The 20,585-nt window shown below is 37.8% G+C and overlaps 3 protein-coding genes across 12 annotated transcripts; 2 read left to right on the forward strand and 1 right to left on the reverse strand.

Annotated features, from left to right (window-relative positions):
* Positions 1 to 256: 256 nt before the first annotated feature.
* On the forward strand, positions 257 to 6,048 carry LOC105189030 (venom acid phosphatase Acph-1). Of its 5 annotated transcripts, none has more exons than XM_011150849.3 (7): positions 257 to 266; positions 2,766 to 2,800; positions 3,176 to 3,280; positions 3,795 to 4,054; positions 4,582 to 4,738; positions 4,866 to 5,198; positions 5,578 to 6,048. In XM_011150849.3, exons 3-7 carry the CDS (start codon positions 3,179 to 3,181, stop codon positions 5,773 to 5,775), a joined length of 1,050 nt encoding a protein of 349 aa, XP_011149151.1. In that variant the 5' UTR covers positions 257 to 266; positions 2,766 to 2,800; positions 3,176 to 3,178; the 3' UTR covers positions 5,776 to 6,048. The 5 variants fall into 5 exon arrangements, with proteins under 5 accessions (XP_011149151.1, XP_019699624.1, XP_011149154.1 ...); XM_019844065.2 differs by lacking the exon at positions 257 to 266 and adding an exon at positions 273 to 362; XM_011150852.3 differs by lacking the exon at positions 257 to 266 and adding an exon at positions 537 to 592.
* A 120-nt stretch (positions 6,049 to 6,168) lies between these two features.
* On the reverse strand, positions 6,169 to 17,339 carry Acph-1 (venom acid phosphatase). Of its 2 annotated transcripts, XM_011150855.3 has the most exons (9): positions 17,272 to 17,339; positions 14,290 to 14,433; positions 13,682 to 13,765; positions 9,712 to 9,834; positions 9,345 to 9,455; positions 8,689 to 8,954; positions 8,099 to 8,382; positions 7,651 to 7,853; positions 6,169 to 6,743 (listed from the first exon to the last, which is right to left on the reverse strand). In XM_011150855.3, exons 4-9 carry the CDS (start codon positions 9,817 to 9,819, stop codon positions 6,501 to 6,503), a joined length of 1,215 nt encoding a protein of 404 aa, XP_011149157.1. In that variant the 5' UTR covers positions 9,820 to 9,834; positions 13,682 to 13,765; positions 14,290 to 14,433; positions 17,272 to 17,339; the 3' UTR covers positions 6,169 to 6,500. The 2 variants fall into 2 exon arrangements, with proteins under 2 accessions (XP_011149157.1, XP_011149156.1); XM_011150854.3 differs by lacking the exons at positions 13,682 to 13,765; positions 14,290 to 14,433; positions 17,272 to 17,339 and adding an exon at positions 10,699 to 10,886.
* On the forward strand, positions 16,196 to 20,539 carry LOC105189028 (venom acid phosphatase Acph-1). Of its 5 annotated transcripts, none has more exons than XM_011150842.3 (7): positions 16,196 to 16,365; positions 17,429 to 17,581; positions 17,673 to 17,783; positions 18,170 to 18,386; positions 18,773 to 18,981; positions 19,129 to 19,470; positions 19,744 to 20,539. In XM_011150842.3, the coding sequence occupies exons 2-7, from the start codon at positions 17,483 to 17,485 to the stop codon at positions 20,026 to 20,028; spliced, it is 1,263 nt and encodes a 420-aa protein (XP_011149144.1). In that variant the 5' UTR covers positions 16,196 to 16,365; positions 17,429 to 17,482; the 3' UTR covers positions 20,029 to 20,539. The 5 variants fall into 5 exon arrangements, with proteins under 5 accessions (XP_011149144.1, XP_011149142.1, XP_011149145.1 ...); XM_011150840.3 differs by having other exon boundaries at positions 17,442 to 17,581; XM_011150843.3 differs by lacking the exon at positions 16,196 to 16,365 and adding an exon at positions 17,166 to 17,335 and having other exon boundaries at positions 17,442 to 17,581.
* Positions 20,540 to 20,585: the final 46 nt, after the last annotated feature.

The raw sequence follows: 20,585 nt of genomic DNA on the forward strand, positions 1-20,585 counted from the left end.
AATTCATTTTATCAATTAGTTTTCTCAGGTATTCTAATTTTGTAATTTATCATTTTATCGACAGTGGGTAAAGTAAACTTTGGACTTTACCAGCAGTAGGTTATTAATCAGAAAAACATTTTAATAGTAGGTTTTCAATAGTATCATATCCATATCTAAAATTCGGTTAAATATTGTTAATGTAAATTTGTTTCAGAATATTAAATAAACTGTATGGACACAGGTCCTGTAGAGAACATTTGGATCGACCAATTTCTTCTGCCCACGTTCGTATTATACGTTGAAAGTATCAGCTTCCGTTAGATCATTGAAGTTAAGCGGCGTTAAGCGTACGTGGGTGTACGACCATTTGGGAACACCACGTAATGTTGCTGATGCAAATTTGGAGAAATAATATATATTGCATAGCACTTTTTCTCATTCAGAAAAATTTATATCGCGCGCGTGAATTTCCTTCTTCGTGCGTCGTGAAAACCGGATTAATTATTATGTATAAATTCGTTCGAGTAAACAACAGAGATACTTGTATAATCAATATCCTTGCTTCCTCCTCGCTCGAGTGACACAACTTCGAGATCTTCGCGTGAGTTACGTAAGTTAGGTCTGAAACCTTCAAGTGCGAGTTGCGCTCCTCGGCCGCGAAAGTAACCGTGGCGATTAGAAGAGAATTTCGAACAGTGTACTTGCGAAAAGAAGAAGTTTATCTCTTCCATCTGACTTGCTCGATAAACACATCACGAGTTCTAAGCGATGGTTCGCTCCCTGATTGCGCAGGATTTATTACGTGCTTATCTTCTCATTGTGCTCCGACGCATCACCGCCGGTTTCCTCCTTTTCTGCGCCATACTGTGCGTCACGATTGCGCAATATTGCACGGAGGAAAGGCTCGATGTAGTTTGCGACGAGAGTATGTAAATGTTACCGTGGATGCACTGCACGTTTTCCTTACACGTCATTTTTCCTGCTTTTTTTCTTCTCAGATCGTGCATCATCATATGAGAAAACAATCTGCCGATTTTTCGTCAAGTCCACGACGAAAGTCACCTGATGGTTAACTGTTTCTTTCATTTTCTTTTTTTTCGTTTTTTTACACATTACTTTAATGCACTCGTCCGTTTGTGAATTTCGAATTCATGTGATTGGTTGCCGCTTGGCTACAAATTTGCAACGATCGCTCCATTTAACGCGCACGCACTTACGCTCGCCGACTCGAAAAATATTAAGCAAATAAAACAATATTTCGGACAAATGTTCAAATTAATTCGCAGAAGATGATATAGTAAAAAATGAGGATTTTCATTTACAAAATTCAAAGTGACCTTCCCATAACCTGGATGGTGCTGTTCAAGGTCATATTAGTCAAGGTCATTACTCTGTGTCACTTAAAACGCTGCAACTTCTATATTTAACATTTCTTTTTATCTTGCATATCTTCAAAATTATTCAGGTGACCAGCTGTTTTAGATGCCTAATCCTGTATATTGCATGAAGTTGCGAAGTGAATAACATAAAGGTCAAAATACATGATAGCTTTCTTGAGTAATAGAAGAAACAAATAAATAAAAATATATCTCTGACGTAGGACTTCTATGAAGAAAGGAATATCAAGTACATTACGTCATAATTTTCGTTATTGAGTGTATTATCTTTTGGACATTAAACTTACTTAAACTGCACATCATATTTGGCGTCATATTTACGTTACGTTATATTAATTTTGATTTATTGTTACTATTACTAATTATTATTATTAATATATTTTGATATATGGTAAAATAATATAATAATATCATTATTGCATTATAGAGGACGTAATAATATTATTATTTAATATTTATCAATTATTTTATGATAAAAGCTGACGCTGGAATAAAACCTAATGATTGACGCGACGGAGAAATAATCTAGCGTGCTGTTACATAAAATCGGAATTGACCTGTGCAAGCATTGACCTTGTGAATAATCAAAAATATCGCACTTATGAAGCGATTCTCAACATCCGGTCTTTGATTAACTTTCAGCTTCAGAATTCGCAGCGCCTTTGGAAATTCAAATGATAAAATATTAAATTATGCAAAAACACCTTCTTACAAGTCGTTGAAATGATCAAACCGCTTCTTGTCTCGATTTAATTCACGCGACAATACAAGATGGAGCATCAAAGAGGCGTCGGTTAAATCGTCCGCATCTCCGTATGGAAAAACAATAATAAGACGAAAATTAATCTCGAAAATGTCGCATTTAAGACCGCATCTGAGCATAGGATAGTCACAGACATTCGATCGCTGTCTACTAGACGAATATAGAGTATGCTTGTGAACAGTGAAAGGAGAATATAGTTGTCCTCTATACCTTGTCTACAAACATTTCATTAGAAGGCGCAATTTATGTGTGTGAGTCTGCAGACAAAGTTAAGTCAAATCGCCACGCGTGTGATCGCTTTTCGGCGCTTGATCCATCCTTGAAGTAAAACCGATCAATAATCAACGTCTGAATCTTAAGTGCCATAAGTTAGAGATCGCTTCAAACACGTGCAAATTTCTCGATATCGCGCACGTTGATCAGTCGGCCCGTACGACAAATATTTAAACGAAGTCTGTCACTTTTGATCGAGAGATAAACGCGCTGGACGGAGCTGAGAGAGTGGTCTCTCGTTCGTTCTCCTAAATTCATATATCAGTCTCTCATGCGTCTCTATCATCCGAACATGCAACGCGCGCTCCAGCGAACGTTCCTGTTCTCACTAAGCTTCTTTGTGTCCTTAGGACAGTCCGAGTTGCATTTGGAGCTGGTCCAAGTGGTACGTAACGAACATTTCGATTTCCACTGTAGAATCAACATTCTTCACAATTAACATAACTGAAATGTATAATAGCGCACAACATCTGTTACAATACAAGAAGTTTCGACGCACACATATACACACAAATAATTCAAGCGAACATTTAATATGAAACTGTCAATATATGATCCATTAGATGCTTTTCATTTAATTTAATAACTTCCCATTTAATAATGTAAAGACACAAGCATCATTCTGGTTTTGTTTCACATTCACTGAGTAGCGGAGAAAAAGAATGATTCTTGTGTTGACTTTTGTGACACTCATTATCCCATTTTCAAACGAAATCACATGTGTGACACATAATGTGATACAATTTTGCGCGTTCCACAGTTAATGAGACATGGACAACGAACGCCCCTGTTGAAAGAATTCTACCCTAAGGACATATACAACGAGTCGAGTTATGAGCCGTGGGGTATCAGTCAATTGACTAACGTAAGTACATCTCAGTTTATATCAATCTCTATCAATAGCCATGACTTGAAATAAGTTTCACGTGAAATATTCAGATATAAAAATCTGCATTAAGAAAATCCTAAATCTTTATCAGCGTAAATGCTCGCCTGTTCCGGCTGTTTCGGATTAGTCCGAACGTGTCAACATGTAACGCCACTTGTACATATTATACTACTACATATTATATCGGATATTACAGTGCAAATTAAATATATGATTATATCAGCTTATAGCAGCTTACACATATGTGTATAGCAACTTATACAGCTTATATGATTATAGCATGCTTATCTTATCACTACAACATTATCATGAGATAATGATATCATGAGATAGTGATCCGCAAATATGCTTAACAGAGGAAGCGATTTTCTTCTTTTAATATAAATACCGTTCGAGAAACTATTTGACGGACATGTTGCATCGCCGACGGGCTGACATAAAATTGATTAGCTGATGGTACATGAATAACATGGCAGACGTGACCTTTCAGGATGGGAAGATGACGGAGTATCGTATTGGGACAATGTTGCGGAGACGCTACGACGCTTTTCTAGGACCGCTCTATCATCCGCGAGACGTCTACGCTATCAGCACGGACTTGGATCGCACGAAGATGTCTTTGCAATTAGCATTGGCAGGGCTGTACCCTCCGCAGGGAAATCAACAATGGAATCCAGACTTGAATTGGTTCGGCATTCCTACGAACTACATGCCGGGGAAAGTGGACTTGATGAGATCATCATGTCCATCGTCGGTATCCTTATTTGTTTATCAGGGGCTTGCGAAGGTTCATCGGATCTCAGTTATTTCTTTAATTAATAGTAACAAAACAGCATACGCATCATTTTACACACGTCATGTTCGAACAAGCATCTTTTTTTATTTTTTATTATCTATTTGTATTATCTACAATATTATTAGTTATAAACAACAAATTTTAATCTTTAAAATGATATATTTAATTTATAGCTTTTATATTTATGTTTGCATAGTTGTCACCGTTATCCATTCCTTTTAGCTATCTTTCAAATAATTGTCTGATTCTGTTTTTTGCAAAATGTTTCAATTTTTTAAATAATGAGGTCTTCGACAATCTGATCAACTTTTGCAAGCCCCTAATATCACAAATACCATGGATTGGTTATCTTTACTAGATTTGGCGCAAATACTCTATTCGCTATTGTACATTTCTTTCTATCTTGAGAATTGTGACGAAATGCATTATCATAAAACGAAGAACATTTGCAATACTTTATATAGTTCTCTATTTTTCGCAGATATGCAGCAGCTTTAGAAGAGGTGAAAAATACGAATGAAATTCGTGACAAAGTCGCATTTTACCACGATTTCTTCAAGTTTTTAAGCAGAAAAACTGGATTGACTATCACGGAGCCCATGCAAGTTTATGAGCTCTATAACGGATTAACGGCGCAGGTGATTTGATGTTGATTCATGACGAAAGATATTGTTTTTTCTCGAAAATTACAAATAATCTCGATAATCATCCTCAAGTTAACTACTCTATCAGACTTCCCATAGTCGAATGATATATCCGTTTCAGAAAAGCATGAATCTTACTTTGCCGGAGTGGTGCACCGACGAGGTATATCGGATGATGCAGGAGCTCGTGCTCCTGGAATATGACATTCGTTCATATACGACCCAACTGAAGCGACTAAACGGAGGCTTCCTCGTGAAGAAGTTTATCGACAACATGAACCCGAAAATCAAGCATGATGTTAAGCGCAAAATATACATTTACAGCGGCCATGAAGTAAATATCGCTGCGTTTGCTAAAGCTCATAACATAACTGATAATGAGACATTACCGGACTTCGGATCAACGTTCGTCGTCGAGAAACTACGAGATGAACACTTCAATTTCTACGTCAGGGTGATTATCGCACATACAATTCGTGCATACACAATCACTGGTCTAATTGAACTAAATCGCAAGGTTAAATCATGCACGGTCGACTTTACATTCGCAGTTATCTTATTTGTTTCGATTGTATCTGATATTATCTTGTATCTAATATATCTCTCATAACTTATTGCTATAATACGATATATAATTTATACGGCACATACATATCTGACGTTTCTGGTACTTCATTGCGCAAGACGTTCCAAAATCGTCGGATGCGCATTCTCTTTAACTTGATTCGCACTAACGCGCATACTCTCTAAAACGATATATTACTGATATGAATATTATTAACTAAATATATTATTATTACTAATATCAATGATCTTTCGGTCCCTGTCGATAGATATTCTATTGGACTGGCATCACGCAAAAACTCCTCCTCATGAAATTGAAGCACTGCGACGACGTTTGTCCTATGGACATTTATTTGGAGCTCATGCGTGATGTGATACCGTCGGACGAGGAGGCGACTTGCTTGTGGAACAATATTACCAAGGAGGAATTGGTGCAACTTTATTCCGACAAATTGGAATTGAATTAAATATTTATCATACTGTTATATTTGTGACGCTATGAATATTTAACACAGCGGAAAACAAAAAAATAACGCGTCGATGAACATTGATCTAACTTTATTTCTTACTTCCTACAACGTGGGCTTTATATCATCTTCTACTTGAAGAGATAGTATCAGCTTCGAGAAATTTCTTTTATCTCAAGTGTAAAGTTTTCTAATCAGTACTAAATATTTTTGATTACATTTGATTCGCATACTGTCGCTGAGAGGATTTTCACATACTCACGCACATATAAACACACTGCATTCCATTTTATTTTATAATAAATATATAATATTTTGCTTATATAAGTGACTCTTTCCTCGAAATAACAATGAGGGAATTTGAAAAAGTTATTGGAAAATTGTCAAATGATAAAACGTTTCACACTTGTTTAATGATTTCTATGATAATAAATATCAGAAATATAAAAGGACGGAAGAAAAATCTATGGTCTCAGAACAGATTTCTCGAAATCATCAAGAACTCGCAGCTCTACGAAGCGAACTTTCATCGACTGTTCGAACACGATGCACGAATATTCGATGTAACGATGAACGAACGAATATAGAATTAATAACTAATTTGTTGAGAAAACACACAAATCACAATAGTACAAAAGGCATGTGAATTTCAATATTTCACGTTCAATGTCTTAAAAACTTTGTCGCTTTGTTTGCCTGACACTTGCAGTACGTTGCATACTTCCTCACAGTCGATTTCTATTCTTTGACGTCGATGATTTCAACAGTTCATAGACCAACTGCTGCACCGCAGCTGGATATGGCACGTTAGCATAACTCGGAGTCTTCCTCTTGTCGCAAACCAACTCCTCGTCGGTCGGCATGATATGCTCCATCAGGTCTAAGAACTTGTCGAAGGGACAAAGTAATTCGCAGCCCGGTAGCGTGAGCTCCTTGATGTCCGGCGGGATGCCCAGGTAATATATGATCTGGGGATTTAGAGCAATATAAATAACTACAATCATTTTAATGGTCACCTCCCAGTGAGCAAACAATCATTGACAGAATATTCTTGCAACGATATTCAAAGGAGTGTAATGTTTTCTAATATGTAATTTTTAACGTTGTTGACAACATTGTAGTTTTTAATATTATCACGAGTAGTTTTGAAACCTCGGTGTTCCCAAAAGATTTTTATAATATTAGAAAGTCATATTATGCCGTAATTTTTTCGAAAAATTGTAGGAATGTTAAGTGAAAAAATATGTTAGAGAGATACGCATAAAGTTAATATTTCAAAATGTTAGTGTTCAAAATAATCTAATGTTTTTTTATCATTGGGATGGTTACGCTGATATAGTGCAGTCAAGTGAGTGAAAAGCGATAGATATGTGACGACAGCTGGATCTCACAGAGACTGAATGCAGAAGAGCCTGGATCTAGGGACACTATTGGATGTTAACATGATGAGTGCATTTGAACATTGGCAAAATGTCATGTTATGCGGTGCATGTTTAGAAATAAATAACATTGATTTCCGATGAGAAGAAAAATCAATAGCGTGCTTTCGCGCGCATTTGGAGTGGAAAAAAATCATAATAATAAAAAAAATAAATGATGTGACAAGGAGAAACGTATTCTGCATCCTATGTTCCCATCGACATAACAGCATTATGTTTTTCTTTTGTTTTTTTATTAAGAGAAAGTAGAGTTAATGTAGTAAAATGTAAGAGCTAAGAATTACGTAATTATGTCAATATCTGCGTTGACTGTATAGGAAGTAAATATCGACGCAAGTGCCGTAAAATTGTACGTGAATTTTCTCTTCGAACTGATCATTCATCCACACCGTTTTTAATGAGACTGCGATAATTTATTTTTTGAAAATACACTCACCTTTACGTAAAATTCGGAATTGATCTTCTGCAATTCTATAAAAATTGCGCTGGAATACTCAGGAACGTGCGGCTCGTACACTCGGAGCGCGTGCAACAGAGCCGCGATGTTGCTCTCGTGACCGCTATATAAATAAACCTTCGTGAGCGATGCGTCGTTTTGCGCGGCTATCATGTTGTCCGTCATGGCGCGGATCAACGGACCTGAAACGGAATCAGCGTCATCGTTTGTTCGAACGTTTAGGAATCAACGGAAAACGGTTCTTTTTTCGACTTTTTGATCTTTCATCTACGACTACATTCATGAATCGATAAACAAATCATTTTAGATAACTGTTTAATTACGTAAAAGAGTTGTGCTAATTTGAGTATTATGGAGAAATAAGATTTCCGGATGGTGAATCAAGTTTAATTCCTTTCGATTGGAAAGCGAGGCGAGCATCTCTTACCAGCGAAATATTTCTTAAGGATGTCGTTTTCATTGGAAATATCATACGACGCTACAGTCGCATCGAATAGTTGACTATTGGGGAAATAATTGTATGCCCACTCGGGAAGAGGTAATCCCAAAGAGGACTCCGCTATAAAAGTTTGGTAGAGAAAGAAGTAATCCTGGATTCTTTCAAACGACTTCCCAGTTTGCTTCGTCAAGTTATGTTTCATATCCTTAAACTGATCCATTATCGCTTGTACTTCAGGTGTCCGCAGTACTCGTTCGTACTCGTTGAGATATCTACAAACGAAAAGATCTCGATAAAGTTTCCCTCAAATGAATTCTCCGTCAAAACAGCCCAAAAATATATCTCTTGCGTTCCTTTGGACTTTAAATGTTTCAAAAATTTCTGCCAAATATTTTCTATATTATTAGAAACCTTTTTTTATAAAAAGTACTCCTTCTCAACTCGCTCGTTATTTTATTTGTTTATTTTTTTCTTTTGTTTTTCAATTTATCATTATTTAATTTTTCTTCATTTATCTATTTACTTTCCATTTTTGCTTTTCCATTTTTAACAATTTGATGGGATCATGTCGTACTCACTCCGGGCATTCATCGGACAATAAAAGTTTGTCGTCGACACGTGGCGTGTACAATGCCGGGATCGGTTGCCAATTAAGCCACTTGTTCCACCTTTGAACATCTGCTGGAGGATACAAACCCGCGAGAACAAGTTGCAGAGACATTTTCGTTCTGTCGTAATCCGAACTGCGAGCTACGACATGTCCTGGTAAATACACGCTACCCAGATAATCGCTATATCTGTTACGTAAATTCTGACCCAACTTGTATTCGCGTCTTTTGCCGGCCTATAAAAAAATCATGAAAATTCAATGGCAGAGCTGAAATCGGTTTCTGTTAGCAATTCGATTTAATTTCAAATCATTTTCTACATAAGATAAAATATAATTATCATAGTTGTTTCTACGAAGTTCCAGAAACTCCGTTTCTCAGTAAAGAAGAAAAAAGACAAGAGAGAAAGAAGAACGTAGTTAGATCATATATTTAGTGAAAAACTCAAAAATACCGATTTTGTTGGTTAGAGAATCTCGACTCGCTATTTACAGAAAAAAATTATTACGTTCTTGTTTAATCTCTTAATTAATTATCTCCGCATAATTTTCCTAGTTAACTTCAGTTCCTTCTCCTATATTTTCTTTTCGATGGATAATATGAAGATGGAAGATGACATTACTTACTAGAGTCAACTGTCCGCGACCTGTCGGGTAGAAAGAGTTATTTATATACGGATCAGTCGGGTACATCTCGAATCCGTTGTTATCGGGCGTTCGGTCTCCGTGTCTGAACACCTGCGCGAAAGTTAGATATGCAAACAATCATCCAGGCATAAGAAAGATGTAAAATGAATAATAAATGAAGCGACATATTAATGACAAAAATAATAACAACAACAAGCGTGTATCAAGCAAAGTCGATTAAATCGATATTTCAGATGGTCGGAAATTTAGCTTTATGTTTCTTTCAATTTGTACGCTACAAATCTGCCAAAGTAGACTCTCAATCATTGTCCCTTTTGAATTATCGAGCGTGTTTAATCGCACTTACCACGTTAATTAACTTGAGCTCAGACTCCACAGCCTCCACTGGAATTGCGCTCAAACGGATGACCGTGACGATCGTCAAGTAGCTGCAGAAATTGCGAAGCAAGATCATCTTACAGGCCGGAAACTGTAATGGAATCGAGACGACGCAATGAGGCCCAGTTTAGAAATAAAATATTTATATGAGAACATCTATGATAACGATAAACTGAAAAAAACATCTTCCAGCGGGCAGGACGATCGAAGTACACAATAGACTGGCATAATAGCTTTAAGATTGGGCGCAATATAGATTATTAGAATTTTTTTAATTATACGCAATATTGATTTGAATTTATTAGTTATTGATTATTCACAGTAGAGAGAACGATTCTGTCAAAGTAGTACATACACGGTGGTAGCTTTATGTTAATGTTTAGAAACGAACTCATATAATTATAAAATATTAATAACTTGCTACTGAATGTTAAGATATTCGCCGGCTTGTGTACATAATCACACTTATTCAACGTACATTCAAAGTCAATGTCAAGTTAACAAAAAGAAATAAGGAAACAAAAGAAAAAAAAAAAAAAAAAAAAAAACGAAAGAGAGAGAGAGAGAGAGAGAGAGAGAGAGAGAGAACATTTCTCATAATTGCACAATCGTAAAGAATATATTAAATGATATATATTATCGCATTAATATGTAATATATTATATAATAAATAAAATTATATATATACATAATAATATGAATATCAAATGCGCAACTCCACGCTTGCAACAAGAAGGAACAAAGTAAGTGGCTACGTTCAGCAGAAAAAATTATTTTGCAACCGCTGTAAAACTCGTGGATCCGATTGTTGTATGTTATTGGATTCAATCAAATTTAAGAGCCAATTTGATATACGCCAATTAGAATCACGAATTTTACAACAGTTGTAAAACAACTTTTTCCGCTGGATGCAACCGATATTTTGAGAACGATTGATCAAAGTCACGATGCGTACTTATGATGCGTGTTACGATCGAACAATTAAATCGTGCTGGTCCCCGAACGAAATCGTCAACTCGATCGGTTTGCGATCCTTAGCGATTTACTCGGCCGGTGCTTCGGTCGTCGCGAATCAGGCGACGATCAGTCGCTCTTGCACCGGATCGCAGGAATTAATATGAAACACTGACCCTTTGCGCTCGGTATATAGCGCTTTTAAAGTGCACGAGAACGCATTGGCAATGTGATAAGTCCTCCTGCGTGTGCCCCCCACTACTAATAATAGTTTCTATTCGTGTTGTCTTATCGGGCCATCATAGGCGAACGTCGCGAGCCCGAGTCTATTCGTCAGGAAAATATTTAACCGCACAAAAAACACGTGGCCACGACGAGATATCCCTGAAGGCCAGGACTCCCGAACGACGACGACGACGACGACGGCGAAGGCGACAGAGAAGGAGACTCCGTCGGTCTTCATACGGCTGCGAGTCGGCAAATTTAATTGCGTACGATGCGACGAGATTACAAAAGAATCGCGTGTTACGCGAAGATTGTCCTGTGGAATGTCCCGTGGAATGTGAAAAATCCATTTTTCTTTTTTTATAACTCGGGAAAATCCTGATTTTCTCATGCCGTTGCGTGATATGGTATTATGTCATAGTTGAACAGACGAACATTCGGTAACGAAATGTCTGTGTCATCACGACCGAAAATATTCTTAGTGTGTTGGACTGTATCAAAACTAGCTTGAAATAATTGAGTCATAATCGTAAGTAATTGTACAAAATTGGGGACAATTGATTGAGTGGAAATCCTCCTCTTTTCGAAAGCCAAAGAGATCTTCCTCTGTTCGTGCAATCAAATTTTTCATCTAGTCCCTGTTCTCCCTGGATAATTAAAAATCCAATTGCACAAGTCGAGTGTTTCCTTTCTATTCGTGAAAATGAGGCGGATGAAAACTTAGACAATTTAGAGAAACGGAGCATGAGTAAAATATAGTTGTACCGCAACATGTGTAGTGTACTTGCACTTCAGATATAAATTAAATGCCTAATTAATTGTCTATGTGTTGCCGAAAAAAATGCATTTTACGGCAATCGAGACGACGGACTTCGCTGCGAATGTGGAAATATATTACCTCTCGCGACGTTATTACCGGAGAAGCAACAGATATTACATAATCGGGGAAGCGCATTAAGCGCGTTTCGTTCTGTCGTTTATATTATTTTTCCGGAAATTTTCTTGCTTATATAAGGAACGTGAGAGAGTATTGGTGTTGTTATTACATAACGCGTTAATAATTTATCATATTTATAAAGAATATCACACGATACATATGTAAACGCGATACAAGCGTGAGTCGCATACATTGGAAGAATATTGAAAAAAGTTTGCGAGCTCAAGTTGAATTTTAATTCATGAACGTTTGGTTAACACCGCAGGTGTGACATTTTATTTCGATGAGTTAAATCAGACTAGCTCACGAGCCATGTAAGTGATTCACGAGCAATTACCAGGTGATTATTTGGAAAATATCGATTATCGACGTCGCGCGCGTACGTAATGTTGGCTGTCGGCGATTTTTCTACCAATTACACTGGAAGGACGCTCATGAAGATTCAGACGGATTTGCAATTCTATATAAAAGTTATTCTCCTCGTAAACCCACCGGTGACGTTTTAAATCACGATAGGAATGCGTCGGTGAAGAAAAGCGACATAAAAGGCGTCAAACGCAACTCGATAGTCGTGATATCAGCGAACATTAGCGTTCTGCAATGTTCCGGTCTTTCCAGTAATATATTGGGAATTATCCACAACATTGCAAGTATTTGCGCGATTTCATCGAGTCGTATATTTTTAATGGTCGAAGATAAGATTTGCTTTTCAGCGCGCACAGAAATGAAATTTTTATGCGAAAGAAAAACTTCCTTGTAACCTTTCGATCGCCTTGATGGATCTGCACGCGCAGGAAATCACGAGAACAATGATTCATTGAATAAATAAAAGATTATCGATTAAAAAAAATAGCACGGTGTTGTGATACCTGCAAAAAGTTACGCCAAGAAATCGAGCAGCGAATCATTTTGTCTAAGGCATTTCTTTTTATCGTCGTTTGATTCAAAGTCGCTCGAGAGGTGAGTCACAACGAAGTTATCGCGTGTTTTTCTATCATAGTGAACTAGGTTACGCGATAGGGATTAATTCGTAGATAATATGCAGAATTATGCGCAGTATAGAAAATTCTGTAAACGAGAGGACTGCAATTGTGCTGTTTCTCGCAATTGCGACGATAGTTCTAAGAGACATATTTATATGTATATGTGTGTGTATTTATTTGCTAATCCTTATTTGAATCATTAATTTATCGCAATGCAATGTATTGTGGAAAAGGGACGACTGCCGCAAATAAATAAATAAATAAATATTTCCGACATGTCTGTTTTGCAGCAAAACTTAGTAGGACACGAGAGCAGTCCGCAGACCGCAATCAAACGCTCCGAAGGATGTAGATAACATTTGTATTTATGTGATATATGCCATGTGATAAATCCGCATGCTGAGAAGCGGTATAAATCATCGGATCGCAACGATCTTCGTGAAGCGAAGAAGCACGAAGAAGCGAGAGTGAGGACTTATGATCGAACGAGACAAATCCGATGGTTGTTAGATGACTCTCGCGGCGTTTTATGCACAGGCAAACGTCGGTAAACGATTTGCAATCCTCGCTAATTACACGTCGTCCGTCGAATAAAAATTGAAAGATCCTTCTTTTCAAAATCGAAAAATTCCTTTCGAACCTTTTCTTCGAGATGCAAGACGTCCCGTAAACGATTTATTAGAGATCGACGCGTGTCGCTTGATCAAGCGATCCACGTTAATTTTTAATTCGTGATAACAGTTTTCGGCAGTGTAATTAGCATAATTAACTAAACTTGGGAGCACTTTTTCCGATCACCGAATTACCATGAAGCCGCACAAATTGTACGAGATACTTACTGCTCCAACAGCCTTCGATCATTATAAGACGGTCTGTTTGTGCACAATTTCGCACGTATCGCTTCCGATGTCGGTGATCGAGCACTGGGAAAGAGAAAAGGAAATGATTAATCTCGTTGAAATTATTTTCTAACACCAGCTCGACATCACCTGTTTCCTGTTTTCCAATAAAAACAGTAGTAATGTTTTAAAAATAGGAAGAAAAGATCGACAAAAAGACATCGGCAAAGTAAGAAGAGCCAAACGCTAATCTTATAACAGAATTCTATAGTTAGAATTTTCAATGCAACGATCTAAATTTCTAAAATCACGTACGTTCTTTTTCAGGAGAGTCCACTATGAAGAGTTCAGATAGGGACAAAAAATAGAAAAACGTACGTGACTTTGGAATTACGTTTAACTATTCATGTCGACAGTTTAAATTATTCCCGGCGTTCAGTTTTGTATTTATATCGATTGTCTAACACTACATTCTCTACCAATTGTTAATATTTATAAAAAGAAAAATGGGTTTTCCAACTACAATTATTTCATTACGTAATCACAAACATCGAGCAATCTTTGTCGTGGAAGAGGTGGAGAAGGGAAAGAGGAAAAAAATTACTTACCAAGCCACATTACGCTGGGAACGCTCGAACGGGAATTCGCGCGACTCAAGCGCGTTTCCGGATTTTCTTCGCTGCAATCGACTGCGGCACGGTTTGCTCATTTTCCCGGCATGAACAAGCAACGACAAGACATTCGGCCGCCACCTGAAAATCATGTGCAGCTGCTACATTATCGTACGATTTGATTTCTGATGAGGAACAATATATTCGCGGTGTTTCTCATTCGCGACTAAACAAGTCAGCGGAAAGCGGGGGCTTAACACGTCATTTAATAAGTTCGTAGGATTTACGAGCGATTGTCCGTAGTTACTGATACGCTGTCTAATTTACGAGATGATGGTTGATACAAGCAAATAATATGTATGCATGTATATATACACATTACGGCTTCGCTTAGAATAATGACGACGTCAAGAGGAAGAGAGAGAAACATAGTATCCTACATCCTGCGAATACAACCTGTGTTATTTCGTTACTCCTGTTATCGTGCCGATTATTAACAAAAATACACCATTTTATATTAACATATTCAATGGACGAGTGCATTTACCGCATTTTCCTGCGTAGAATCTATTTTAAGAACAAAACTCTGCGCTGATGTAATGCTCGCATGATCTTATCGCGCGATTAACGTTGAAATTAATCGTCATCTCAAGAGAAAAAGAGAGAAAAAGAGACGAAGCGATGTACACCTGGAGTAATAGGTTGCGATTGCGTTGGAATGACGTTACACGATTGCGAACATGGTATCTCTAAATACCAAAATTATTTCCCGGAACAAGTCTTCACAGTGATTTATCATTGCATCGTGGGGATTCCGCGTTTAGTAGTATACGGCGTGATCATGGTACATAGTATCGTGGTAGTATCGTGGTACATAATCAATAACAGACGTAGTTGTTGATCACGCTTCACTACGGTTCATTACGGACGATACGTCGCGTGCGGGTCACACAGATACACGTCGGCGTCACGTTCGTGTGATATGTTAATATAAACGCGATAACAATATCCAGACGGACTAAATGCGCTTTTTAATTATAGAGCTTGTTGCATATATGGAGCACAATGACACATGATAACGTTTGAGCGAGCGATAACGACAATCGTCTCGCCGACGGCGAAACGTGAAATCAGCACAATCATTTCTTTATTTGAACATCGCGTTATCGGTCGTATGTGATTAGGCGTCTTTATTAGTGAGTAAGCGCGCGGATTGAGCGCTTCGATGTAACTAACAGATGTTATTGTGCAGTATTATAATTATTATCGGTTAATAACTCATATCTGCCCGCGCTATTATTACTGATGAGACAACAACGTGTTCTTTGTATGTAGTCTTTTTTTGATCTCTCTCTCTCTCTTCCTTTCTAATTACTTCCTCTCCTGTCATACACACATATATACACACATGTGAACTCGCCAGGATGTCGATAATTAAACAAGATTGAATGCGAGGCACGTGAGTCTTATTTTATCGAAGCGGCAAATATTACAACCATTCCGCATTTATAATCGTGTATAATCGCTTCCAAAAAGTTCTATTAAACATCTTGTTTCAACGATAATTAATGCCCACTGTTTAAATCCGTCTGGGAAAGCCTCCCATATATCATCCTGTATTTTTTTATATCAATATTTACTTCTCTACGCAGACATAAAAAGAGGAATTACACAAAAAGATAAAATAAGAAATTTAACGTTGAAGTAACAAAGGTACAAACAGACACCGTCGCGTTTGATAAGGTATGTCCCTTTAGAAAGTCCGTGTCAATTATTAGTGTCAGGAAATAAATATCGAATACACCTCGGCATCTCGCAGCAATTAAGTCACTTAATCGTTATCGTTGGCTGAGCGCAAACAAAGTGGTAGGAATGTAGGTAAGTAAATAGGATGTATCTAACGAACGTTAAGGAACATCGCAGTTACATCGCGGTGTGGCCACATCATCATACGGTGCATTATCGTCGGGATCTGCACACGCGCATGTGTCAAAATCGTTGTCACACGTGCGACCGCGATTGGTCAAGTCCACAGTACTTATCGAGTGATTATTAATCTATTTTATCTTCAAGGTACGGCTACGGCAACGGTCGAAATATATATGCGGCCGATCAAGTGAATAATACACATAAAAAGCGACATTCGCCGGATTAAATGTAAAGAAGACGCGAAGTCGCGCGGATTCCGATAACGCGCGTCCTAGATAAGAGCTTATATTTATCAGCTGGACCACAAGAGTGCGGTTGTGCATTTTTTTCTTGCACCCTCATCCGAGTGAATGAGTGTCACCGCGCGAATATCTCTATGGATGCGGAAGGAAAACAAGGGAAATCCTTATCGAACGAATACTTGCATAACATCGCGCATACAAGCCTCATTCGTGTCCGGTTGTTCGTTAACTCGCACATCTCCAGATTCGTTTTAATTATTAAACGAAACATTCGAGAAGAAATACAGAAATATATCGTCGACCGACATGCGTGTCATACGACTTTCGCCATTTCGTTATTTCTTTCGTCATAGTTATTTTTCTCATTATCGAATTTCGCCATGATTATGTGTGATAAACAGTAAACAGCAACTAACAGTAACATGACATCAATGTCACAATTTCCTCATCCAAGAATGTAACTGTTGTACACGACATGTGTTACATTATTCTACTTGCATTAATAAGTGGAAGATTCTAATGTTGATGTAATGTTATTATTAATTGATATCTACTAGGAAAAGTGCTCTAAGCACCTCAGTGAGAATTTTCACACTAAAGACCGAATATCGATCAGGTAGCGCGATTTAATCACAGAGGAATTATCACGGGTCAATCACTGATCGGTTGATGTTGACATTTAATAATGGACAGTTGATAATAATTGAGCAACTCACCCGACGACAAGGCGAACTTACAAAACAAAAAAGATGAATCAATCGATCTTTCACAACCATGGCTCATAATTCAAGTTTAACTAGTTACTTACGCGGCAACTTCCTCCTCAGTTCGTTGTAGTCATCGCAGTCGATTTCCGATTACGAAATTCCTGGGTATCGTATTGCGCTTTGATTCTTCTTTCCCGCAGTTTGATTCGCGAAAGACGGTCGTCTTAGACTATTTATCTTCGATTTTCTTTGCTCAAGTGCCTGCTTCCAGGGAAGAGAGATAGAGAAAGGAAAAGCGAGCCTCATAGGAGAATGAAAGGATCACATTCTTCTGTCAGCATTACGTTCGCATTATGCATCATCTGCTTACAAAGGACCTTGGGAGTGCCAGAGCTGAAATTAGTACACGTTGTAAGTACATAATCTCGTACGAACATTTCGCTGATGCGTTTCGCGTGAATGTAACGGAAAACGGAAATAGAGGGATGATGTGTGGTCGCAGTTGTTCGCGCACAAGCTGCACGCACCGAGAGAGGACTATGCGGGGACGGAGAGTTTGCCGCGAGTCTTATCGTACGAGTACTTCACTTCCGCCAGAATGAACATGCCGAACGTATGTGTTGATGTTAACATTAATACCAGCTGATTGGGTTTAATCTAATCTACATTTGACAGTAAATGATTCAGTTAATCGGGGGATCGATCATGAGTTTTCTCCCTCTTTAAACTCGTAAAAAGAGACAATTTCTTTTTTTACTTGAGACCACTTGAGAGTACTTTCATTTCTTTTTATTTTACAGTTGGGCGAGAGTTCATGCTCGATTCTTCGACATTTCGATTCAGCCGAGAACAAAGCTGAACGATATTGAAAACAATCGGTCACCAGTGTTTCGACATTGTTACATATATGTCCGATTTTCTTAAATAAATATATAAAGAAAACAAAGGCATAAATATTACGTTGTATGTCACAAAATTATAAGCGTTGCGATTGCTCAGGCTGCGAGTCTCAACATGTACAATCTTGGAGTGCATTTGCGTGAAGTCTACGACGAGTTTCTGGGCGTCGAGCTGCAAACGTATGATATCACCAGAATAAGGACGACGGAGCAGGCCTTATCAATGTTATCAGGGCAGCTCGTTAATGCCGGTCTGTGGCCACCTACGGAAGCACAAACATGGATGGTGGGCATGAATTGGCAACCGGTGCCAATCGGTTAGTAGAGAAATGTAATCGCGATTCGTGGGATGGAAGAATTCTTCCAAATCGATCGATTGAAACACACGTGAAATTCAAAAAGTTTCTTCTATATTTTTCTTTTTCGATATGAATTACAAGCACGAATTTAATTAAACGATAAGCTGAGTAAAGGAACTCGGAAGTTAACTCATTAGCGGCTAATGTCTCATTAGTGGGATTCTTTTTTATTAAATATTAATTAACGTGTAATTTTAACTGCACAATTCCTGTATTAATCTGAAACCTCCGAGAAAAAAAAACAGACCGATTCTTCAATATTTGCGAAATAATTACGATTTTTAATGAATTGAAAGCCGCGCGTTTTTTCTTACGTGATAACGACCAGCAGCTTTTGTGTGCAGATTACGTGAAGCTGAAGAAGGATGTGTTGATGTTGGGCTCGCTATGTCCGAATTTTATTTCTCAGATGAATCAGGCGTTGGAAACAGCCGAAATGCGAGAAATGATATCGCATTATCAGAATTTGTTTGATTACCTATCTTATTATACCAAAAGGAACATCAGTACGCCATCGGACGTAGCTCTCTTGTACGCTAGTCTGGAGACGATGGTGAGTCTACAAAGGCAAATTAAAGTATGAAATTAACGGAATATCTTAAACCTGTAAATAGGAGAATAGAGTTTCGTCTTGTGTTTGGACATTTGAAATCTCTGAAATGTACCTTTGAGTAGAGTTCCTTACAAATGTCCGATGCAGGCTGATGAGGACGAGAAGCTGCCTTATTGGGCGATGGACGTGTTTCCTGACGGTACGATGTATAATGTGACCTTGTTGGAATATGATATCCTATCGGCGACTCCCCTTCAGAGGCAGCTGAACGGCGGAACTTTCTTAGCGGAAGTAATTGGCAACTCGTTGATGTACACGTTGAGTGAAATGCCGAAAAACTGTAAAATGATGCTGTACAGCGGTGACGACCGAAACATCGCCGGGGTGCTGAAAAACCTCGATCTCTGGTCGCCTCACATACCCAACGAGGCGGCCGCGTTGATCTTCGAATTATATTTCGACAACGACACGGATACGTACGCAATCAAGGTACAAAATTATTTTATCGCCAAACGTACTCGAGAAAATATAATTACATATAATTATATATAATTTATATTATACATAATTACATATATTTTATTATTACATATAATGGTATATAATTATATATAATCCTATTTCCTCAGGTAAGTGGGAAAGAGAGCTTGGCAGAAATACACAAAAGTTATGACAAAACTAGTGTATTTTGCACAAAGTGCAATTGATTCTTTGACAGAGCCTCCGAGTTCACTTGTTAAAATTTCAAATCGACAATTTCAGATTAAGTATTATACCGGTATCGACAAGACAACGATCGCTTTGTCGTTGCCGAACTGCGCGGAGATGTGTCCGTTACAAACGTTATTAGATACCGTTTTCAAATCGATACCGCAGAATCCGCAGGAGTTATGCAGCTGGACCGTTGGAGATTCAATGGAAGCAGAAGACGCCGATTCGTTGACTCACGACGATTCGTCGAACAACAATGGGTCCATTTTGTACGAGAACGAAAGTTTGATATTTAATTTAATGTTATTGTACTTGGTAGCTTTGGTACTCTCTTGAAGTATACTTAGAAAGAAAGTATTTGGTATTTGTGAGTGTGATTGCATAGTAAATAATTACAGTTAGAAGAATTATTTTTACGTCAAATGCAGTGCTATATATTGTTGACGATAATAATCTTGTTTGCATGTTGCTCCTGTAATTTTTTTTGGGAGAACAAAAGTATTATTAACTTTATAATTATAAGTATTATTATAAAAGGTATTATTAACACCGGAAATAACTATGGTCTCAGTGAGATTCTCTCAGTAATCTTTCCCTTTCGGTGTAGTTACACTAACTGGTATAAAAGGAGTGCAGCATCAAAAGCACAACTCTACGCTCAATATAGTGTCAAAAATCAACATTGTTGAAAACGAAAATTCTACGTCTAATTTCTGTTCGATAAAATGTAAGACAATCGAGAATGCTTTTCATTTAGTGACACAAATCGATACGAGCATTATCTCATCTTTATTATTCATTAAATATGGAAAATGATAGAATGGTGCATCGGCTGGTCTTACTAAATGAGAAGCATCCTCAGCAAGCTGAGTAGCTCTTGCTACAATAATATG

The sequence above is a fragment of the Harpegnathos saltator genome, unplaced genomic scaffold (assembly GCF_003227715.2).
Source record: "Harpegnathos saltator strain DR-91 unplaced genomic scaffold, Hsal_v8.6 scaffold1, whole genome shotgun sequence".
Taxonomy (NCBI): domain Eukaryota; kingdom Metazoa; phylum Arthropoda; class Insecta; order Hymenoptera; family Formicidae; genus Harpegnathos; species Harpegnathos saltator.